At 41.3% G+C, this 18,976-nt stretch overlaps 1 protein-coding gene across 5 annotated transcripts in view; it reads right to left on the bottom strand.

Annotated features, from left to right (window-relative positions):
• Positions 1 to 18,510, bottom strand: part of LOC119745877 (tropomyosin-like) — a 50,211-nt gene extending 31,701 nt beyond the window's left edge. For 2 of the 5 annotated variants that reach the window (XM_038222526.1, XM_038222527.1), the window contains exons 1-3: positions 18,205 to 18,509; positions 16,247 to 16,372; positions 1,111 to 1,244 (exon numbers count right to left, since the gene is read on the bottom strand). In XM_038222526.1, the coding sequence (XP_038078454.1) occupies positions 1,111 to 1,244; positions 16,247 to 16,372; positions 18,205 to 18,318 (374 nt within the window). In that variant the 5' untranslated portion in view covers positions 18,319 to 18,509. Of the gene's footprint in view, positions 1 to 1,110; positions 1,245 to 6,269; positions 6,637 to 7,964; positions 8,342 to 16,246; positions 16,373 to 18,204 lie in introns of those variants that run through there. The other 3 variants (XM_038222528.1, XM_038222529.1, XM_038222530.1) reach the window with 3 other exon arrangements.
• Positions 18,511 to 18,976: the final 466 nt, after the last annotated feature.

Genomic DNA, 18,976 nt, shown 5'->3' with positions numbered 1-18,976 from the left:
AATGTTTTCAATGTGCGAAATTTTGGCTTTACAATTCGAAGAGAAAAACCTTAACCTGAAGAGTGTGTTCCTAAAGTGACATCACTTGTCAGGAAAAGCATGAAATATTGTAAAGGATTTTAAAAAGTGCACTTTGCAAAACGTTTTACTTGTCTTAGTATCTTTCCACCATGCAAACCTTCAAATCTCATCAAAAAGGGATGTCTTGATACATTGCGGAGAAATGGATAATTGCTTCAAATATACTCAAGTGTAAAATTCATGTCATGAACCCTTAAAGCAGTGAAATGAACAAGTACATGCATATTCCTTCTAAGAAAAACAAACATGCAACAAAAACCCAACCCCTTTCTCCAGAATGTTCTGTGAAGCTCGGTACAAATACAAGTTTCAGTGTGGTTGTGGGCCGCGCCTACTCATGGAATGTTTTTCCTTCAGTTCAGGGGCAGACTCAAGCTGAGTGGTAACCTTACCTATAACTAACTCTGACAATTGAATACATGTACTTTAAATGTGCACACCTTCAGTATTAGCTAAAATTACAATGCACTCTGTACATGTTTGACTTACAATGTTTTTTGGTGTGTTGTGCTGATGTAAAAATTTTAAACATAGATTTTAAATATTCTTTATTGCCCTACTCTGCCGCAGTGTAATATCAAGCACTGTTTGCTTAAAAAGCTTTCTTAGAACATGTGAGAATTTTTTTTAAAGCATTTTCAGATTTGACTTGAACCCACAACCACCTGTTTATTAGTGCAGATATTTCATGACTTCTTATATCATTTGACATCCTCCAAAATCCCTCTTTGCAAAATGGAGGACTTTGGAGGATTGAGGCTATATGGCAAAAATATGTGGCTGATTTTGGAGAATGCACTGTGTCAAGGTCTTGGGCCGGACCTTGTGTTGTTTATGCTCAGCCGTGCATTTAGGCCTACATTATGCTCGAAATCCTCCGCACTGCTCCGGGATGTCACTGGCTCTGCCTCGACATATTGGCAGTGATTGCCGGAGGATTTTGCAGAATTGAGGCAGTGGTCACCCCTCCAACGATCACATTCAAGAAATAACGGAGGATTTTGCTGGCAAATACAGACATCCCGTTACCTTATGTGTAGTTCAGCTTGTTCTTCTACTTGCGTTAGTTTTGCGGAAAGCACATCTTTCTGTTCTGTGACTCTTGTGAGGTCGTCATCCTGAAGCTGTGCCTTTCGGGCCAAGTCGTCCTTCTCTGCTTCAGCCTGCAAAAAAAATAAATAATCAACAAATTCAGACAATCTTAAAAAATAGTCACCTGCCATTTTTTTTTAAATCAAGTTAACCCCAAATTCATTACTTATGACCTCTTTACGACTTTAAACACAAGTAATTGACAAAGATGCATTTTAGTATAAAAAATCCTCTTGTTTCTCAAACACTATTCATCCTCAATCCTCCAAAACTGCCATGAGGATTTTGGAGGATTGAGGTGGGTTAGGATTAACCCTAACCTTCCCAAATCCCCTAAAACCCTCTTTGTAAAATGGAGGATTTTGCAGGATTGAGGCTATATGGCAAAAAATGTGTGGCTGATTTTGGAGAATGCTCTGTGTCAAGGTCTTGGGCTGGACCTTGTGTTGTTTATGCTCAGCTGTACATAAATATAGGTCTACCTTATACTTGAAATCCTCCACACTTCTCCAGGATATCATTAGCTCTGCCCCAACATATTGGCAGTGATTACTGGAGGATTTTGTAGGATTAAGGTAGTGATCACCCCTCCGAGGACCACATTCAAGAAATAACGGAGCATTTTGCAGGATTGATGCTGTATGCAATTTTTTCATGGAGGCAGTTGAAGGGTTTCGCGGGATTGAGGTTGCATCCTCGCAAAAATGCCAAGGGAGTTAGGGTTAAAATTCAATTGACCTATCACGGTAGAATCGCGTCAGCCTCGCGCCAATGCAGCTGGTGAAATATTGTCCAATTACATGATATACAAATGGACGCGGAACGCGCAAAATCTGAGACAAAACTTAGTGTACAAAAACTCCATAGGGTTGTCTAAGGGGCGTGGCTAACTTGCAAACGGCGATAGGTCAATACACCTGGGTGTTTTGGCATTGACTGACAATGATTTCAAACCTTTATGGGGCACACACAGAGTCTCTTTAAATTGCCCCAAGCATAGCCCAATTGAATATGAAATTATGCATGTATTACTAGTGCAGATGGCCTTGGTATTCCTGAATCACATTACCTACATGTACACTGTACATGTATACTTGGTCAAGTGTGTTGAGCTTGTGATTGGTTGTGTGCATGGAAAGCTGCTCTGTACAGACATTGTACACATGTACATGTACATCTGCCTCTTTCAGCACAAAGCGTGTCCGACTGCTTCCAACACAAGCAACCAAAGCACAGAACAGTATTCCACGTGTTACCAAAATTATGGAAGAATTCCGGTCCGGTCAATTTCGGGTCAGGTTTGCACAACATTAAAGGGAATATACAACATTTGCAAACATCGAAAAATAAAACTACCAAGTTTTTACAAAATACCTTACTAGGATGTTGGTAAATGACAGTCTAAAGCATCCTGTTAAATTATGGCACCAGGTGTGAAATCATTTTCAAGAAAATTGTATTTTTGTATACATTTCCAACGGTGGTCGGCCGACCACCGTTGGAAAAACCTAACTATTTTTCAACTACTGCTCCAAATTTACCATTTTTTCAGTCTAAATTGTGTTTGCTATTTGTTACATGTTCATTAACGGGTGCAGAGCAGCTAGACTGGTTCCCTTACCTTACAATTTTCTGGCATCTATAAATTGATCCATTTTATCTTTAGTGGAGTCAGGGAACCAGACTACTTGAACATTTTTGTTTGTCTTGGTTTTTCCAGCATTTTCGAACACAAAATTTCAAACATATCAGTGTAACAATATTTGATCTATTATAGGCCTACTAACCCCTCAAATAGTTCATTTCTGAAAATTACAGCAAAAGCCAATGATGTACATTCCCTTTAAGTACATGTACACGTATGTACAATGTATTACAAAACTTGAGAAAGCATGTTTTCCAAATTACCAATGTCCTGGTCTCTGTTTTTATTCAGGCAGAAGAAAAGTACAAGTGTAAACTTCAGGCATGTAGAGTGTTAACTTCCTTATCAACTAAATACCTGGTTAGTTAATGGTAATCTGTAATGATGACAGGCACAGATTAGTTGAAGTACCTAGTATGTGTCATACATGTACAAAGGTGTCAAGTCCAACTGAAGTAAATGGCCAAGGAATGTACACACTCAGGCGCATAGCACTTGGCCAAGGCAAAAACACTACAGACCCTTCAAGGACAGATCGGAAGTATGCAGTGAAGACATACGCTGATGAATGGGTTTTTGTGCAGCGTATATTACTATACCTTATACATATTCATGATCGAGAGCCGAACTCTCACTGGTCAATTCACCATCACGTGCCAGATTCACGAGGATTCACGCACAGGGTAATACGCATGCGTAGTAGACTGTCGCACGGGTTACCCGTGCGACAGTCTACTACGCATGCGCTTTACTGAGCAATCGAGGAACTGTCGCCCTGGTGCAGTACGCACGCGCGAACATCGCCCAAGAGAGCTATGAATGGTTGCATGGTTCGGGTAAATGTTAATTTCCAGAGCTCAATGATGCCGCACTGGAGAAAATGTGTGGACCGTGTAAAGATGTCTCCTGTACAAAAGAAAGTTGTACACAAACAACTGTATTTACAACTGTAGTTATTATATTGCAAACGAACCAAACTACATGTATGTAATTGAAATTGAGCAACAATCTTCTTTTGGTGAGCTGTACAAGTTTCCCCGAATTTTGTTTTAGGTGCATATATATATAAAAAAAATTCGGCAACTGAATATGTATGAAGTATAGTAAAACAAATATAACATGGTTTATTTCGGGTGGACAGCCGATATTAGCTCCCCTCGGTATTGGAAGTTGACAAACTAGTACCCTCGGCTTCGCCTCGGGAACTAGTTGGTCATTTTTCAATACCACGGGGAGCGAATATCGACTGTCCACCCTCAAACCATGTTATATTTGTATACTGTCCCACAATGCAGTGCAACATAAAGACGATTCCGGGCATGTGATCACCGCACATCCATGAGCCCCCCGTCAATTGGAAAAGCATTGCGCTAGCTGTTGTTTAGATAATCTGCATGGGGCAGTTGCTTTGTACAATAGCATGCACAATGATTTCTCCATTGAAGGGGGCCTTGTGAAAGTACATGTACATGTACAACACCTCGTGATAGAAGTGATAACATGGCTGGTTTGGTCTTGGTCAACACCTTCACTGCACTATCTAGTTTGGCAACTATCCATAAAACTACGGGTCCATGTTCCACATTGTGATGTATGGTGCCCGTTACAAAAAGGTCGTAACTGTAACTGAAACCCTATCCCATGCTCACATGGGCGTCGCCAGGATTTTTTTTAGAGGGGGGCAAAACATATTTTTGCCAAAAAATGCCTGTATTTTATCAGTTTTAGAGGAGGGCAGGGACATTTGGCCCCCCCCCACCCCATTAAATTTACACCACTATGACTTCGCACCTCTTTTTCTTTTCTTTTTTCTCATTTTTTTTCTTCCTTTTTTTTTTTTTTTTTTGCTTTTCCGGGGGGGGGGGGGGGGGGGGGAGGGGGGAAAGTGCCCCCTTGCCCCCCCCCTCGCGACGCCCATGCATGCTCAATCCAACTTGTGGACAATTCCTACTGAATGTTCAGTTTTGGAAACATGAACAAAGAACCATTTGTTCTCACTGCTGAAATATGGTTGGATCATTGTTGGATGCAACTGGCTTTATACTCACTGAGCCATTGGTTTCTGTTAGACTTCGAAACCAAAAAAGGAGATTAGCATTAAAAAAAAAAAAAGAATTAAAAGGCTGTTTAACCTTTCCATTACAGAGAAATGTGATTCTCGTTTTCCTGGTTGCTTCCGTGCAATCGGCAAATGGCGTACATTTGTCGTTTATGCACTGGCACATGTACATGTACCATGCACGTACATGTACCATACATGCTCCATGGTTATAATGACCTTAGATTAGAAAGGGGAAAAACACACATGTACAAAAGCCCCAAAACAAACATTTGCTTATAGTGTAATAGTGTTTAAGGTGTTTGATAAAATCTTTGGATATTATCAAGATGCAGTGATGTGTCTTACATGTCCATATAAAGGCATGGTAAATGTATACATGTGCATGTTTAAGTGGTACTTTCTATAACATTGGGGGGAAAAAGGGGGGTGGGTTTTGAATATTTTACTTTTATTTTATTTTTTGCTTTAAAGTTTTCAAGCCAGAAAAAAAATTAGGGCGGGATGATTGTCGATTACTTTTTTTTAAGTTTGTGTTTTTTGGCGTGCATTCGTAAAATTTCACATTTGAATCAACTGTTCACTCATTTTTGACAACGCGACAACGCACCAGACGAAAATTGAACTCACTTGCGGCGCCTGAAAGCGGTGTGGTACCCACATACATCGCTCGCGCAGATTTTTTTTGATGTCATCACGTGATGCATACATTTACATTATTACCAAAACAAAATGGAAGACAGCCGTTGAAACTGGCATTTATTGACGGACAAGCCACCGAAATCATCAAGATTTTTTGTGGTCTGTTCCAAGTCGATCATTAGCTTCGTAAATGACTGCTGAATGTATGAGGTATGTAAATGAACTCTGGGGTGGGATATTCATGATATTAGAGTTGAAAATGAACAATTTTTGAGAGGCCATTTTTTTAGGGTCTCTTGCTACCACATGCTAACGAACAGGTTATGCCTCCAGCGTTACATGAATGAAAATGGAGCATGTCAGCTGGAGTTACTCAAGCTATGTCCAAAGGAGCCATAACCCTTTCTACATAGGGCCTACATGACATAGCTACCATTTTGTTGGCAACAAATAAAAAGACAATAGGACTAGGCCTATATGTGCAAAATATACTGCAACTGTATGGGATTGGGATCTAATTTACTTGGCCTATATAATTTAGGCTGTTATTATCAATTTATTGACATTCAAAAATGTCAATTTGCCTATCATATTCATAATGCAACTAGCCTAGATTCAATATGTCGAAAACGTTTTAAAACTGTAAGAAATGATAAAAAATGATTCAATTATCAATATGTTATGTAAACAAAAATCCCCATGTGAGTGAAAACTGAGAATGTCTCGAGAAGACATTATGCTTCATCTTACAGCTTCCATCCGTGCTTTATACTCCATGGCGAGTTTTTTCTGTTCAATTGCCTCTTCTCTCGCGTCGTCAACTTCATTGCGCAGGACCGACAACTTGGCCTTAATTTTCTCCATTTTGAAGCCGACTTTACGATGTTTCACAGAAAAAGGCTAAACACCGACGTAGCCCCCGAGGTTCTGAGACACAAATCCGGGCGGAGAGTGGAAAAAAAATGGGCCTCGGTTGAGCAAGCTTGGAGTAGTGGAAAAGAGGATTCGGCGCCGGTAGGTTGTCTGACATACAACACACGCTATATCATCGGCGGCACTCCCACATACAACCGCCACTTGTTTTCTACACGATTTTGTATGCAGTGGTTTTACCCATAACAGCCCACGCCGCTATCCATATCCACATGTAGCCGTGTCATTTTACACGGGGGACCTCACCCTATGCAAAGCTGCGAAGCTCAAATGCATTAATATTCACGGCAGTTTTTCACACGTCAAGCCCCCTGCGCGCGTGAGGTCGCTAAATTAAATAAAAAGATCAAACAAGTAACTTTTCAATTTGTTTCCATCGCTCTACCGATAAACAAACATACTAAAATGTGACAAAAATTACAAACTGTTTTTCTTCCTTGTTGCTCTTGAAGTTACATGAAAAAATATGTAAACTGGTCAGCTATTGTGTGAATGATAAAACCATATACATGTACTTCAAGTATCACTTGCCAACTTTTGTAGGGAAAACAAGATTTAAACCAAAAAAATTGATACTAATATTTTTTGCAAAGAATTCAATTAAAATATATTCCCAATGCAAGTAGAAAAGAGAAGTTTGGGCATAAATTTAGGTACCACTGCCCTGTGATTTCAGCAAAATTTCTAGGAAAATCGCATGTGGTCACACCAGTACTGTATTCCGATCCTGTTCTCCAGCCCCCCCCCCCCCCGGCTCCCCCTCCCTTGTCTTCAATTTAATAATTAATACATCAACAAAATTATCCCGTTGGTAAATAGGAGTGCACCCATGCAAAGGTATTTCACGACTGAGTCACACACTGGCCCAAGAATGCCAAATACATGCCACTTTGCCACAAACGGCATGTTCTCTCATTCAGTGAAAAAAATGTCCCCTTCTGATAATACAGCTGATATTTTAAATTTGAAGAAATGACACCAATAAAGCAGATATTCATTTTTAATTGGACATGGGATTTTGGGCATCGCGCGGAGAGATATTATTTATTACTCAAACAGGTGTTGCAACGGTGGTGGTTGGTACCCAGTATTCAAGTATACAAGAGAAATTTAGTATGATGAGCCACCATACTATTCACGCGCGCTCATATCGATCAAACCCCTTCTCCTAACCCCTACTCCTCCCAGAACGTTCGCAAATTATGTTTATTTTCTAGCGACAACCCTTGTAAATGTTGAGTTACGATAATGCTTCACTAAACAATATTGTGCCGCTCTTTTGACAATATGTTGGTTTTGCAAGAGAAGGACGTTCTCGGGTTTATGTTTAAAAACCTAACAGTCCTCCATGACCATGGTATTTATCATACGTCTTTTCTGACATGTTTGAGGGAAAAAATACGTCTGTAATCGACCCCGGCGCAGGCAGGAAAAGGGCATGCTTGAAAAAACAGCACAACCATGCAACGGAGAAACCCAAACAAAATAGAGAATTTAGAGGTTGACTCTTACAGTTTCCATTCGCGCTTTAAACTCCATCGCGAGATTTCTCTGTGCTATGGCTTCGTCCTGGGCATCCTCAACTTCTCCCTTCAGCTTCGCGAATTTTATCTTTATTTGCTCCATTTTTTTCCAACGGTATTTCCCAGAGAAAGACTACACACTAATGTTACAATCCCTGACGTTCAAGGATATTGTTCCAGGATTGTGCGACACTGCAACAGCCTTCAGCCTTTAGTTGGGCAAGCTGTCAGTGTGTGGAATTGCCAAAGCTAGCTCAGCTTCAGACACTTGTCAGATCATAGTAGATATTGCACACTATAAAGCGCGACACTCCCCACAGTAATGCAGCTTGTTTCCTGCACGGGTTTTTGCTAAATTATTTATAGCCACACCGCCATTATGCAGCAATGTCATAGCCCCAAGGGGGTACCCACCCTATGCATTGCCCAAGATTTTATTCTTGAAACGCTCATTAACAAACACATGGCAAAATAGTATAAAGGAAGAATTTTCATTTTGCATAGAGCGAGTCATTTGTGTATTGTAAAGAGATTTAAAAAAACGTTTTGATACAGCTACTACCAAGACACATTTCCTAGCAGTATCAAATTTTCACGAAATATTCGGCGGCAACCAGTTAGTAAATCCAGTGCCTAAAATAAAATATATATATAAAAATAGCATGCGCATGGTTATTAAACGTATCAATGTAACCCGTTTATAAATAGGAGTGCCCCCATACAAGGTATTTCACGACTGAGTCACTGACCCAAATAACATGCCACACTGCGCGACAAACTACTTTCAACATTACAATGAACATTGTGTGTTTCTCTCCAGACAAAATACATCAGATTTCATTAAAATACTCATGATCTTTCAAAATACGAGATCAAGCCTGCAAGTTGGAATCTCTATTTGCTCTAAATGTGTGTAATACATACTTAGGAATTGCGCGGAGAGATATGGATAAAACAGGTGATGTGTCGGTGTCGGTACCTAGTATTCATGTGTGTCAAATGAATGGGTACGAAATCCGAAGTGTGTGTCACCACACTACAGTGCATGTATTCAATATATTTTTAGCCCCTGGTGAATCGAATCAGTGTGCATGAACTATTTAAGCTGATATAAAATGGTCGGGACTTGCACATTTTTGGTATGTCATTTTCATTTTGCAGTCAGTAATGAAATGAGCAAGTTCTAGTTATGTCAAAAATTAAATAAGAGGGTGCTGTTGTCGCGGTTGTAATGGAAGGGAAATCATTGACTGCCGCTTTTTGGGCGTTACTACGTATACGCAGATCCCTTCTCCAAATTCAAAACAGGGTATACAAATTAAGGGTCTCATTGTCACACGGCCCTCACATCACATCCACACTGGCCCCGGAGGATGATTTTTGAGCCATTTATCCATTATATTGGGAGAAGAGGCTGAGCCATTATACAGTAACAGGGTGGATAGTAAAGACTAGTGGATAGCCGATATCAGCTCCCCGATGTGTTGGAAGTTAACAAACTAGTTCGAAAACCTAAAATAGCGGAAGTCACACGAAGTAATGCAGTTCAGCTCTTTTCCCCACATTTTGCAGGTCGTGGACTCGTGTTGCAAATGGCACCATCAAAAATAGCTCCCGCGAAAAATGAATGAAAGGCATGCATACCGAGGTCCTGGGAGGCTTTTCCATATAAGAGGGTATGACGTAGAATGCTATGCAATACCTTCATTCTAGATCTACCTCCCGCCGGTTTAATAACATCACTAAAAAATTAAGCCTTTATATTATAATAAAACCAAAAAAAGAAGAGGAAATTATATAGTATTAAAGGCGACCGCAAAGTGCGACTGTGAGATTTGAATTATTTTGTTATAATCATTTGGAAATCGTTATGGTATAAGCTTTAAGGGCAGCAAAATATACGTCATTGAGTGCAAATTGTATGTCCACGCACAGCGCAGACTCTGGTTTTCAAAATGTGACTCAATTTTAAAACTCTTGAGTGTTGCTGCAAAAAATATGAATTTGTATATACATAAAATTAAGATACATCGTATACCACTAACTCTTTGGTGAGACTTGGAAGAAAAGTATAACCTCCACTCCGTGTTGAATTAACAACCACAAATTTATTTCCGTTGTAAATGATTGAAGTTCAGTTTTAATATAGGTTTTCCCAGACAATTTTGGAAAATGTGCATTTGAATTTGTAAAGCATAATTCAATTTGGCGCTGATTTTGAGAACGACGTATATCCTGGTTTCATTTTCGAAATAACTAGCATTCGATTTCATTTTGCATCATTCAAATTAATGAATATGCATAACGTTTCATTTAAAGGATTACAAATACGTGATAAGGCTTTCGGTTTGACGGATGCGTTGCCGATTATTACGAATGTGCAATCCAATTCGCAGAAAATCGAACATTCTTTTTCATTTGTTATAATTTAAATTCGCATATTCTGCATTCAATTTAAATAAGTATGCAGGCCCATACAAATCATGACACAAGTTTGATTGATTCATTACTTAATCAATGTATTGTAGGCCTAATTAATCATTCATGCGTTTACTATTATATGCACAAAGGCCTATGTGAAATGTAGACAAATGAAATGTTGAAATGATATCTGACCAAAATATAATCAATCAAAATAATCTTGTAGGCTATTATTGGGACGGTAAAGGGAAACATCACGTGTCATGTTACATGGGATCTGGGGACTTTTTATTGTTTTGGTTTTTTTGGTCATAATTGTATTTTAATGTCTTTCTGTATTTTTGAAAGTTCTCTCTCATTTTATCAGTTCGATTCTCTATCCGTCAATGACCTGTCTAAATGAATTCCAATGCTTGACCATGCAGGCATACGTTATAAATAACACTGTGCGGGAAATCGGCTGCATTCAGCGAAATAGATTGAAGATATATAAATTAAAGGAAAACAGGATTGGGATGTGCCTCCAATTTCGCGCTAAAATGAAACGTCAATATACTAAATTCAGCGCACATTCGGGAAATCGTACGCTGGTTTTTTTTTTAACGACTGAATGCACCTTCATGGAAATATAATTATCCTTTGTTAAAAAGAAACAGGCATTTTGAACCTTCATTATATTTCGCACGAAAACGAATGCTTCGTTTACAAATTCATGTACAAGTTTTCTAAAATTGTCCGGGAAAACCTATATCAGGCTAAGTGTAAAAAAATAACATCAGTTTGACATCACTGCTTACGTGGCGAAAATAAGCTGAGAGTTGTACTCTTCAAAATGTCTATCTTTCAAAATTACTTCTGGGTTTTAGTGAACTTGCAACGGCTACTCAAGAAAGAAGGTGCAGCTCCATAATTATGATCATGGTCCGAGTATTTTTCGAATATAGACCTTATTTTTTCGTTTGCAAAGATTGGGCGCCATTTTGTATGGGCTAAACCAAATTTTGCCGAAAATTGCAAATTAACACCCTCATTTTTTTTTAAAGAAAGAGGTATTTTCTTACATCCAGGGGCAAGTCTTTGTTGGTTATTTTGTATTTTCAACAACCGATTGATACGTTTGGAAACATTTATAGCTATTCTTTAATATTATTTGCAACGTTGACCTACCATAGTTCACCAATCCGTGGTTGGCAAAGAGTGCTAACCACAGGTTGGCATTGGGTGCGTTCGTGTAGCTTAACCGGGTCGACACGGGTCAGCCCCATGCCGTTCGAATAGCTCTGACGTCATACTCGGGGATCACCCGGGTCAGCCACCACAGACCCTGCTCGTGGAGCAGAGTCACTGGTGAAAGTACGTCACGCATGCGTTGTTCATTCCCTAGAAACGGACAAATATGGCGGCCAGACAGCGGAAATCTCAAGTGGACTTAAAAGTTGACTTTATTTGAAGTCTGTAATCATTAATTTTATGAGGTCATTGTGACTTTTTGAGGCTATAATTTCAGCCCAACTTTTTTGAGTTTTGCAATTGACTAAAAAAGCAGTAAATCTCAAACTGACAAAACGCCCGTTTTGTCAGTGGCTACGGCCATGGCTAAGGGTGTCACGTGAGGATCGTGATGGTCCGCGGTTGAGCGTTCGATTAGCCCGGCTGTCGTGGCTGACCCGTCTGCCTTTACCCGTGTCGACCTGGGTGAGCTAAACGAACGCACCCAAAAGACAGAATTGCATGTATACGATTTCGCTCGTACCCCCGCCCTGCAAACAGGGCGGGGGTACGAGCGAAGTATACGATTTGAATTAAACTGCCACAAGAGGGCGCTATTGCAGCGTAACAGTGTACCTGGAGGGGAAAAAAACAAGCACGAGTGCACAATTAGCTCTGGCGAAAAATGCGACGCCGCTGGCACATATGGAACATCATACTTATGGTCAATTTTTGGGACAGACAGACAGACCATCCGACCGACCGACCACCAAGTGACATGTAGAAGCTCCTGCCAGAGCTAAAAAAAAATGCACCCGCCCACCTTTTGGGGACATTTTCTCCTTCTGGATGCCGTCCAACAACTACACAAAATGGCGTCCACCTTGTTCGCGGAAGATGTACAGAGCAAGTGTGAGTGCACAATAAGGTCTGGCCGTGTTGCAAGAAGTCTTGCATGAAATTGATCAAAATGGTCTCTGCCAGAGATTACAAATGCGACGCCGAAGAGCGACGCCGATGGCACATGTGGAACACCATACTTTTGGTAAATTTTCGGGACGGACAGACAGACAAACCACCAAGTGACAAGTAGAAGTTCCTGCCAGAGCGTACAAACCGTAAAACTAAAACATGGAGGTGGTTTCGTATGATATGATATGCGTATTATGTGGGCCGTTTCTCAAACTAACTGGGGAATTTGTTTCCGTTTTGCTTCGTCCCTTGCTAGGCTGCGGCTTTGTGTACCCGGAGCCATTTGAAGGTCTTTAACGTTCGAAAAAAAATATGAAAATAAACTTGATTGTAAGGCTCTAAAAATCAGCTTTTCGTCCCTTTGGCCGAACCCTTGAGACAGAGTGTCCTCAGTCACAGGCTTCAAAACAGGCAGCTAAATAAATTTCTGGAACCTGCTGCCGAAGCCGGGAACGGCCCGCGAAGGTAAAGCGCCCTCAGAGAATCATGCATAAGTTTATTCTACCCTTCGTTCGTACCCCCCCCCCCCCCCCTGCGCTGGGATACGCTAATGAGCTTCACAGAATCTTGTGAAGGAAGTGGGGATTGGGGATGGCGTTCTGGGTAACTTATCATGACCTATGTGTAAAGCACCTGGCTGCAGCTACATTAGTCAATGCGCGCAAATGCTATCCGTAAACTTTGCCATAGAAATTCAACACATTCCATACCTATGGTGGCCCTGAAGGGACATCGCATATCGCAAACGTGTGCGCATACGTATGCGATGTCGCGAAATTTATCGCGAACGTGTGCGCATACGTATGCGATGTCGCGAAATTTATCGCGAACGTGTGCGCATACGTATGCGATGTCGCGAAATTTATCGCGAACGTGTGCGCATACGTATGCGATGTCGCGAAATTTATCGCGAACGTGTGCGCATACGTATGCGATGTCGCGAAATTTATCGCGAACGTGTGCGCATACGTATGCAATGTCGCGAAATTTATCGCGAATGTGTGCGCACACGTACGCAATGTCGTGAAACAATTCGCGAATATGTGCGCACACGTATGCGAATTTGTTTGCAATGTCGTGAATTTTATTGCATACCTTGTCGCATACCTTTCAGTAAAATTCCTAATGAACTGGGGAGTTGTAGCAGCTAGTCTGGAATCTAGACGTACTGTTAGATATAAATAGGGTCTGACTAATAAACCTTCGCACGCACGCTGTTCCTCGCGCAATCGTTACTACTAGTACTGTCGAGCGCAAACTTGGTACTTGCGCAAGTTTGAAACTTGCGCGCGCAAATTTGAAAGTTGCGCAAGTAGCAAGTTCGCGCTCGACAGTACTAGTAGTAACGATTGCACGAGGAACAGCGTGCGCGCGAAGGTTTATTAGTCAGACCCTATTTATACCTAACAGTACGTCTAGATTCCAGACTAGCTGCTACAACTCCCCAGTTCATTAGGAATTTTACTGAAAGGTATGCGACAAGGTATGCAATAAAATTCACGACATTGCAAAACAAATTCGCATACGTGTGCGCACATATTCGCGAATTGTTTCACGACATTGCATACGTATGCGCACACGTTCGCGATAAATTTCGCGACATCGCATACGTATGCGCACACATTCGCGATAAATTTCGCGACATTGCATACGTATGCGCACACGTTCGCGATAAATTTCGCGACATCGCATACGTGTGCGCACACGTTCGCGATAAATTTCGCGACATCGCATACGTATGCGCACACGTTCGCGATAAATTTCGCGACATCGCATACGTATGCGCACACGTTTGCGATATGCGATGTCCCTTCAGGGCCACCATACATACCGGAATGTGTTAAACAACCCTTTTATGGAGATTGACGCGCGCGTAACATGTTCTGCGCGATGTCACGCAGAACGCACCTGGGGCGTTGCGTTTTGAATTTAGAACTATAAAATTCTGACTCGCTTGTAGTGTTGCGCATGCCTACGTGAGGATTATGAACGTTCAACCAATGAAACGGTAAGAGGCACTGGATTTTTAGGAGTCCACATTTTATTGTGACACTGGAAAAGTGTTTAAGACCAGCTAGCCATGTCTTTATCATCCGTTTAAGACCGGCCACGTGACGGGCTCTCGACCAATAGGAATAGCTAAACTGTCTGAGGTATTTATGAATGTCGCATAATATGCAATGTGAATTCGAAACTGAGCCTGAGCAAGTGACGTGAATAATTGTAATTTACAAAACAGACACGTTTTACAGATTTTCCTACTCTATTACCTTTTCTACGAAAAAAAAGCATTTATGAATGGGAATAAAAGAGTGACTCTATCTTAACGGCCGACGGCCGTTTAAAAACCGTGCAGGGTCGTGGCCATGATGACTTGCAGGTCACAGGTCACGCAAAATCTATCCAATCAGAGCGTTAATTCATCAGCGTATGATCCCAGCGTCCTGTTTGCAGGGCGGGGGTACGAGCGAAATTCTGCCCTTTCGCTCGTCCCAACACAGTCAGTTCGAGTTGTGCTCGAGTTACGGGCTTGTGACACTATTATGTAACGTCTTGGTGCTCTCATTAATGATACATTTAGCCATGCGTGACCCACGGTCAATACCTCCGTGTGCTCACGACTCATGCCCATGAAATTGCACGCTCATTGTGTCAGAGTTGTAATGACTCAAGTCAATGACTCGACTCCACTCACTCGAGTCCCGCTCGAGTCACAATTTAGTTGGCGACTTGACTCGAATCCCAACGTACGGGTAACCGACTCGACTCGACTGGAGCCACTGCGAGCAAATCGACTCGAGTCGAGTCCCTCATCATAGACTCGACTCGAGTCGAAGGCTAATGAACACTCGAGTCCCAAAACTGTGCGAAAATATATTTGCGGTAACTTAATTATCGCACAGTACACAGTTATTGTTCGCGTACTTCGTGTTATCGTCAAGTTGTGGCCGCTTATCGAGGAAAAAGAAACGCCGTATCACCGACTCCCACCTCGTGGCTTATAATATAGTGCACAAACCACTATCCCGGAACCAGGCGTTAAACGCATTTCCCAATTCTTGGTTTCATCATCGACTTCGGGCGATTTTTTAAGCCCTTGATGGAACTCCAGCTAAGGTCCTGCTTTAAAAAAAACTTTCGATACAATTTCTATACAGCCTAATCAGAAACAGTTTCATATATTGCATTTGGTTTTGACGTTGTCATTGTACAAAATATTATTCCAGATCCGAAGCCAAACCAGAGATACATTGTTAACTGTTACGTAGATCTTTGGTAGATTTTTGGTAGAAACGTCCTGCAGAAGCTGTATATTGGGTACCATGCTGCATATTTTAAGTCTTTAAATTTGTTAGATGGTGTTTAAAACATGACTCGAATTGACTCGAGCATAGATTTGACTCGACTCGACTCGACTCGACTCACTGCCACACACTGTGACTCGACTCGACTCGACTCAACCTTGTTGACCTAATGACTCGACTTGACTCAAGTCAGTTCCTCACAATGACTCGACCCAACTCGAGTCACAAAATCCAGTGACTCGTTACAACTCTGGATTGTGTATGGCAAGTGACCTTTCCACAATGCTTAGCTGCGACGCTGTGTTTCCTTCACACCGTAATTTTGTGTGTGTGTGAAAGAGATTGAGGTAACCATTGCACTCACCGCAGCTTGTGCCTTCTCGGCCTCCGCCAGTTTGCTCTCGTTGCTTGCCAGCTTGTCTTGCACCTGATCCAGCTCGGTCTCAATCGTCTTGATCTTTGACTGCAGTTCCTTGATCTGATCTTGCGCCTGTAATGTAAAAAAACGGACAAAGAGAATAGTAAACTATTTCCAAATACAGCCAATCGAAGCCGCCTTTAGAAGTTGTGGGTCTTTCGATATGAAGAAAGGTGGCATCAAATTGAGTTCCAATCGACTCGATGAAGGCTATGTTGAGTGCCGCACATGATCTAATCGATCTGTGCCCCACCCAAAAAGTTCCAAATATGCTTTAACTGATGCGGCTATTTACTGAATAAGAATGTCTATATAATTAACACCCAGTACTGTGGATTATATTTATCAATCAAAATCATGTCAATTAAATTCAATGTCTTTATAACACCTAGTACTGTAAATTATATTTAGCAATCAAAATCATGTCAATTAAATTCAGTTAAATTTACGAAAACAAAATACTAACAATTAAAAGAAATAAAAAAAAAATAATAAATATAGAAAAATCAAACTGGCGCAAGACGTTTCATTCTCTTTGTTTCGTTACAAGAAGTAAAATGAAGAAGTAGAAAAAAGAGGCAATTTTTAATAGCCATCAGTGCAAGGTTGTCCTCATTGGGCAAAATGGCGACCATGCAATAAGCATCGTATTCGTGGTAAAATATTATCAAGGTCACGGTCTGGATTTTGTCTTTATTTATTGTCGTTTTAAATTTGGAAATTAAAATTTAGAAACGTCACGACGAAGTGAGAGAAGCATTCATAATTTTCTTTTTAAAAAAATGTTCAAGAAGATCATAGTGTAAACCGAAACATGAGGAACAACTAGGAAGAGCTTCCTCCAAACAGCCGTTGTTTTCTATTTATTTGGGCATGGAATGTGGATTGGTATGCGCGGTATGTGCCTCGTTTGGGCATACCCTTGCTACATACAACTGGGACACGCGACTACCAACGGGCAGCTGCAGATACGACGGCCGTTCTGTGCCTGTGATAACGAAGATCCGATAATTACTACGTTGAATTTTTTTCTGGCATTCTTTCATTCAACAAGTTCCCCAAATGAGGTAGTTGTGACTAAATCGAATACAGGAAATTCGAGAGTTATGTTTTCCCTTCCCATTTAATCAAGATCATTCAATTATTTCCAAACAATTTAGCTTAGTTGACGAAAATAGAACGGAACATACAATTACATTAAATTGGTGCTACCAATCTAAATTCGGCAAATATCCCGTAAAATAAACTTTCTTGTTAGTGTAGGAAGACTCGGAAGTCCGATTTTTTAAAGCTTTAAGTTGATTGAACGACAGACTCGGTAGTGTAAAATCTATTACAAGGCTGAGCCGTTCGTGCCTTTTTAAAACATTTTTTAGACTCTGGAATGACTTTCGTTTCACGAATTTGTTTTGATATAGTGATGGTCGTGTTCCTCTTCAGTGGCCCTCAAAAGGCTCAATAGTGACTGGAGTGGGCCCGGTAAACAGGGAGAGGGTACAGACAGTGTAAACAATGCGAGTCTGGCAGCGCAAGGGTCTATGAACCCATATGTTGGAACCTTCAATTGACATGTCAGGAAGTTTCCGTGAGTCAGAAGGTTTCTGGTGCAGTCTGTGTGAACGTGCGGCAAACGACATGTAAAATGCGCACCCAAAATACCCGAATAGCGCGGCCATTGTGATCACAGTTGTCATAACTATAAATGCTTCTGTTTTAACCCTGCAGTGTTTGGTGTCCCTAGTGGCATAATCCCAAAAATAAAGTTAATAATCCTGGTAAACTTACACAGACAAAGTTCGCAATACCAGATTATGAGATGAGGTTTAGAATTAAGAACACGGTGACGGTACTTCAAAGGCCTTGGTACCTGGTTTGGTTTTCTGAGATGACAGGTTTTTACTTACCTCCTCCTCTCTCTCACGGGCCGCTCTCATCTCGTTTTCCGCCGTATCTCTGGCATCCATAGCATTCTCCTTCTCCTGCTTCAGAGCCTGCATCTTCTTCTTTATGTTCTCCATTTTGGCAGTATTGGTTCCAACCTTCTGTCTTGCCTCCCGCAAAAAAGAAAGAGAAAGCACCGTGCAACTGATGGTTGGCGAGTGGAGCGTGGAATGTGAGTGCAGTGCTGGCCGGCCTACTACCCTGATCAAGGAACGTGGAGGAAAAGACGGACCGCCGCAATCTCTGCCGTAACCTTGCCGAGTGCGAGGAATGTCAGGGGTGTTCTTGTACCCAGACAGGACCGGGGGAAGTTTTTTTTTTTTTACTCAACAGTCCTTTACCAACATTACCTCAGCCAGGAGGAACTCTGCGGTTGCGCAGGGCGTCACGTGGTACGCTGAAAGCCAATGGCTGCATCCGGTCTCTGAGGACCTTTTCTGGCACTCGGTGAATGAAGGCATGTGTAGTATGACGTGTGGTTTGATGTTCCCAGACCGTGTTGGCCGTACGGATATACAGGCCGCCATATAAGGGATTCCCTTGGCTTGCGGATACATAGCGGATCTCTCTTCGGTCTTTCACACACACTTTCAATATTTGCTTGTTTGAAGTTGTTGGGTCGGAGAATGGTAATTGGTTTAATCCGAAGCCAAAAGAGTGCAACAATTATTGATGTCTGCACACATTGGGATACTTGAAAGTTATCAAAGATGATCGAATAGCCTACTGTATAGT

Source organism: Patiria miniata, unplaced genomic scaffold (genome assembly GCF_015706575.1).
Source record: "Patiria miniata isolate m_02_andy unplaced genomic scaffold, ASM1570657v1 HiC_scaffold_7, whole genome shotgun sequence".
NCBI lineage: Eukaryota > Metazoa > Echinodermata > Asteroidea > Valvatida > Asterinidae > Patiria > Patiria miniata.
This window is presented reverse-complemented; position numbering and strand designations above follow the sequence as displayed.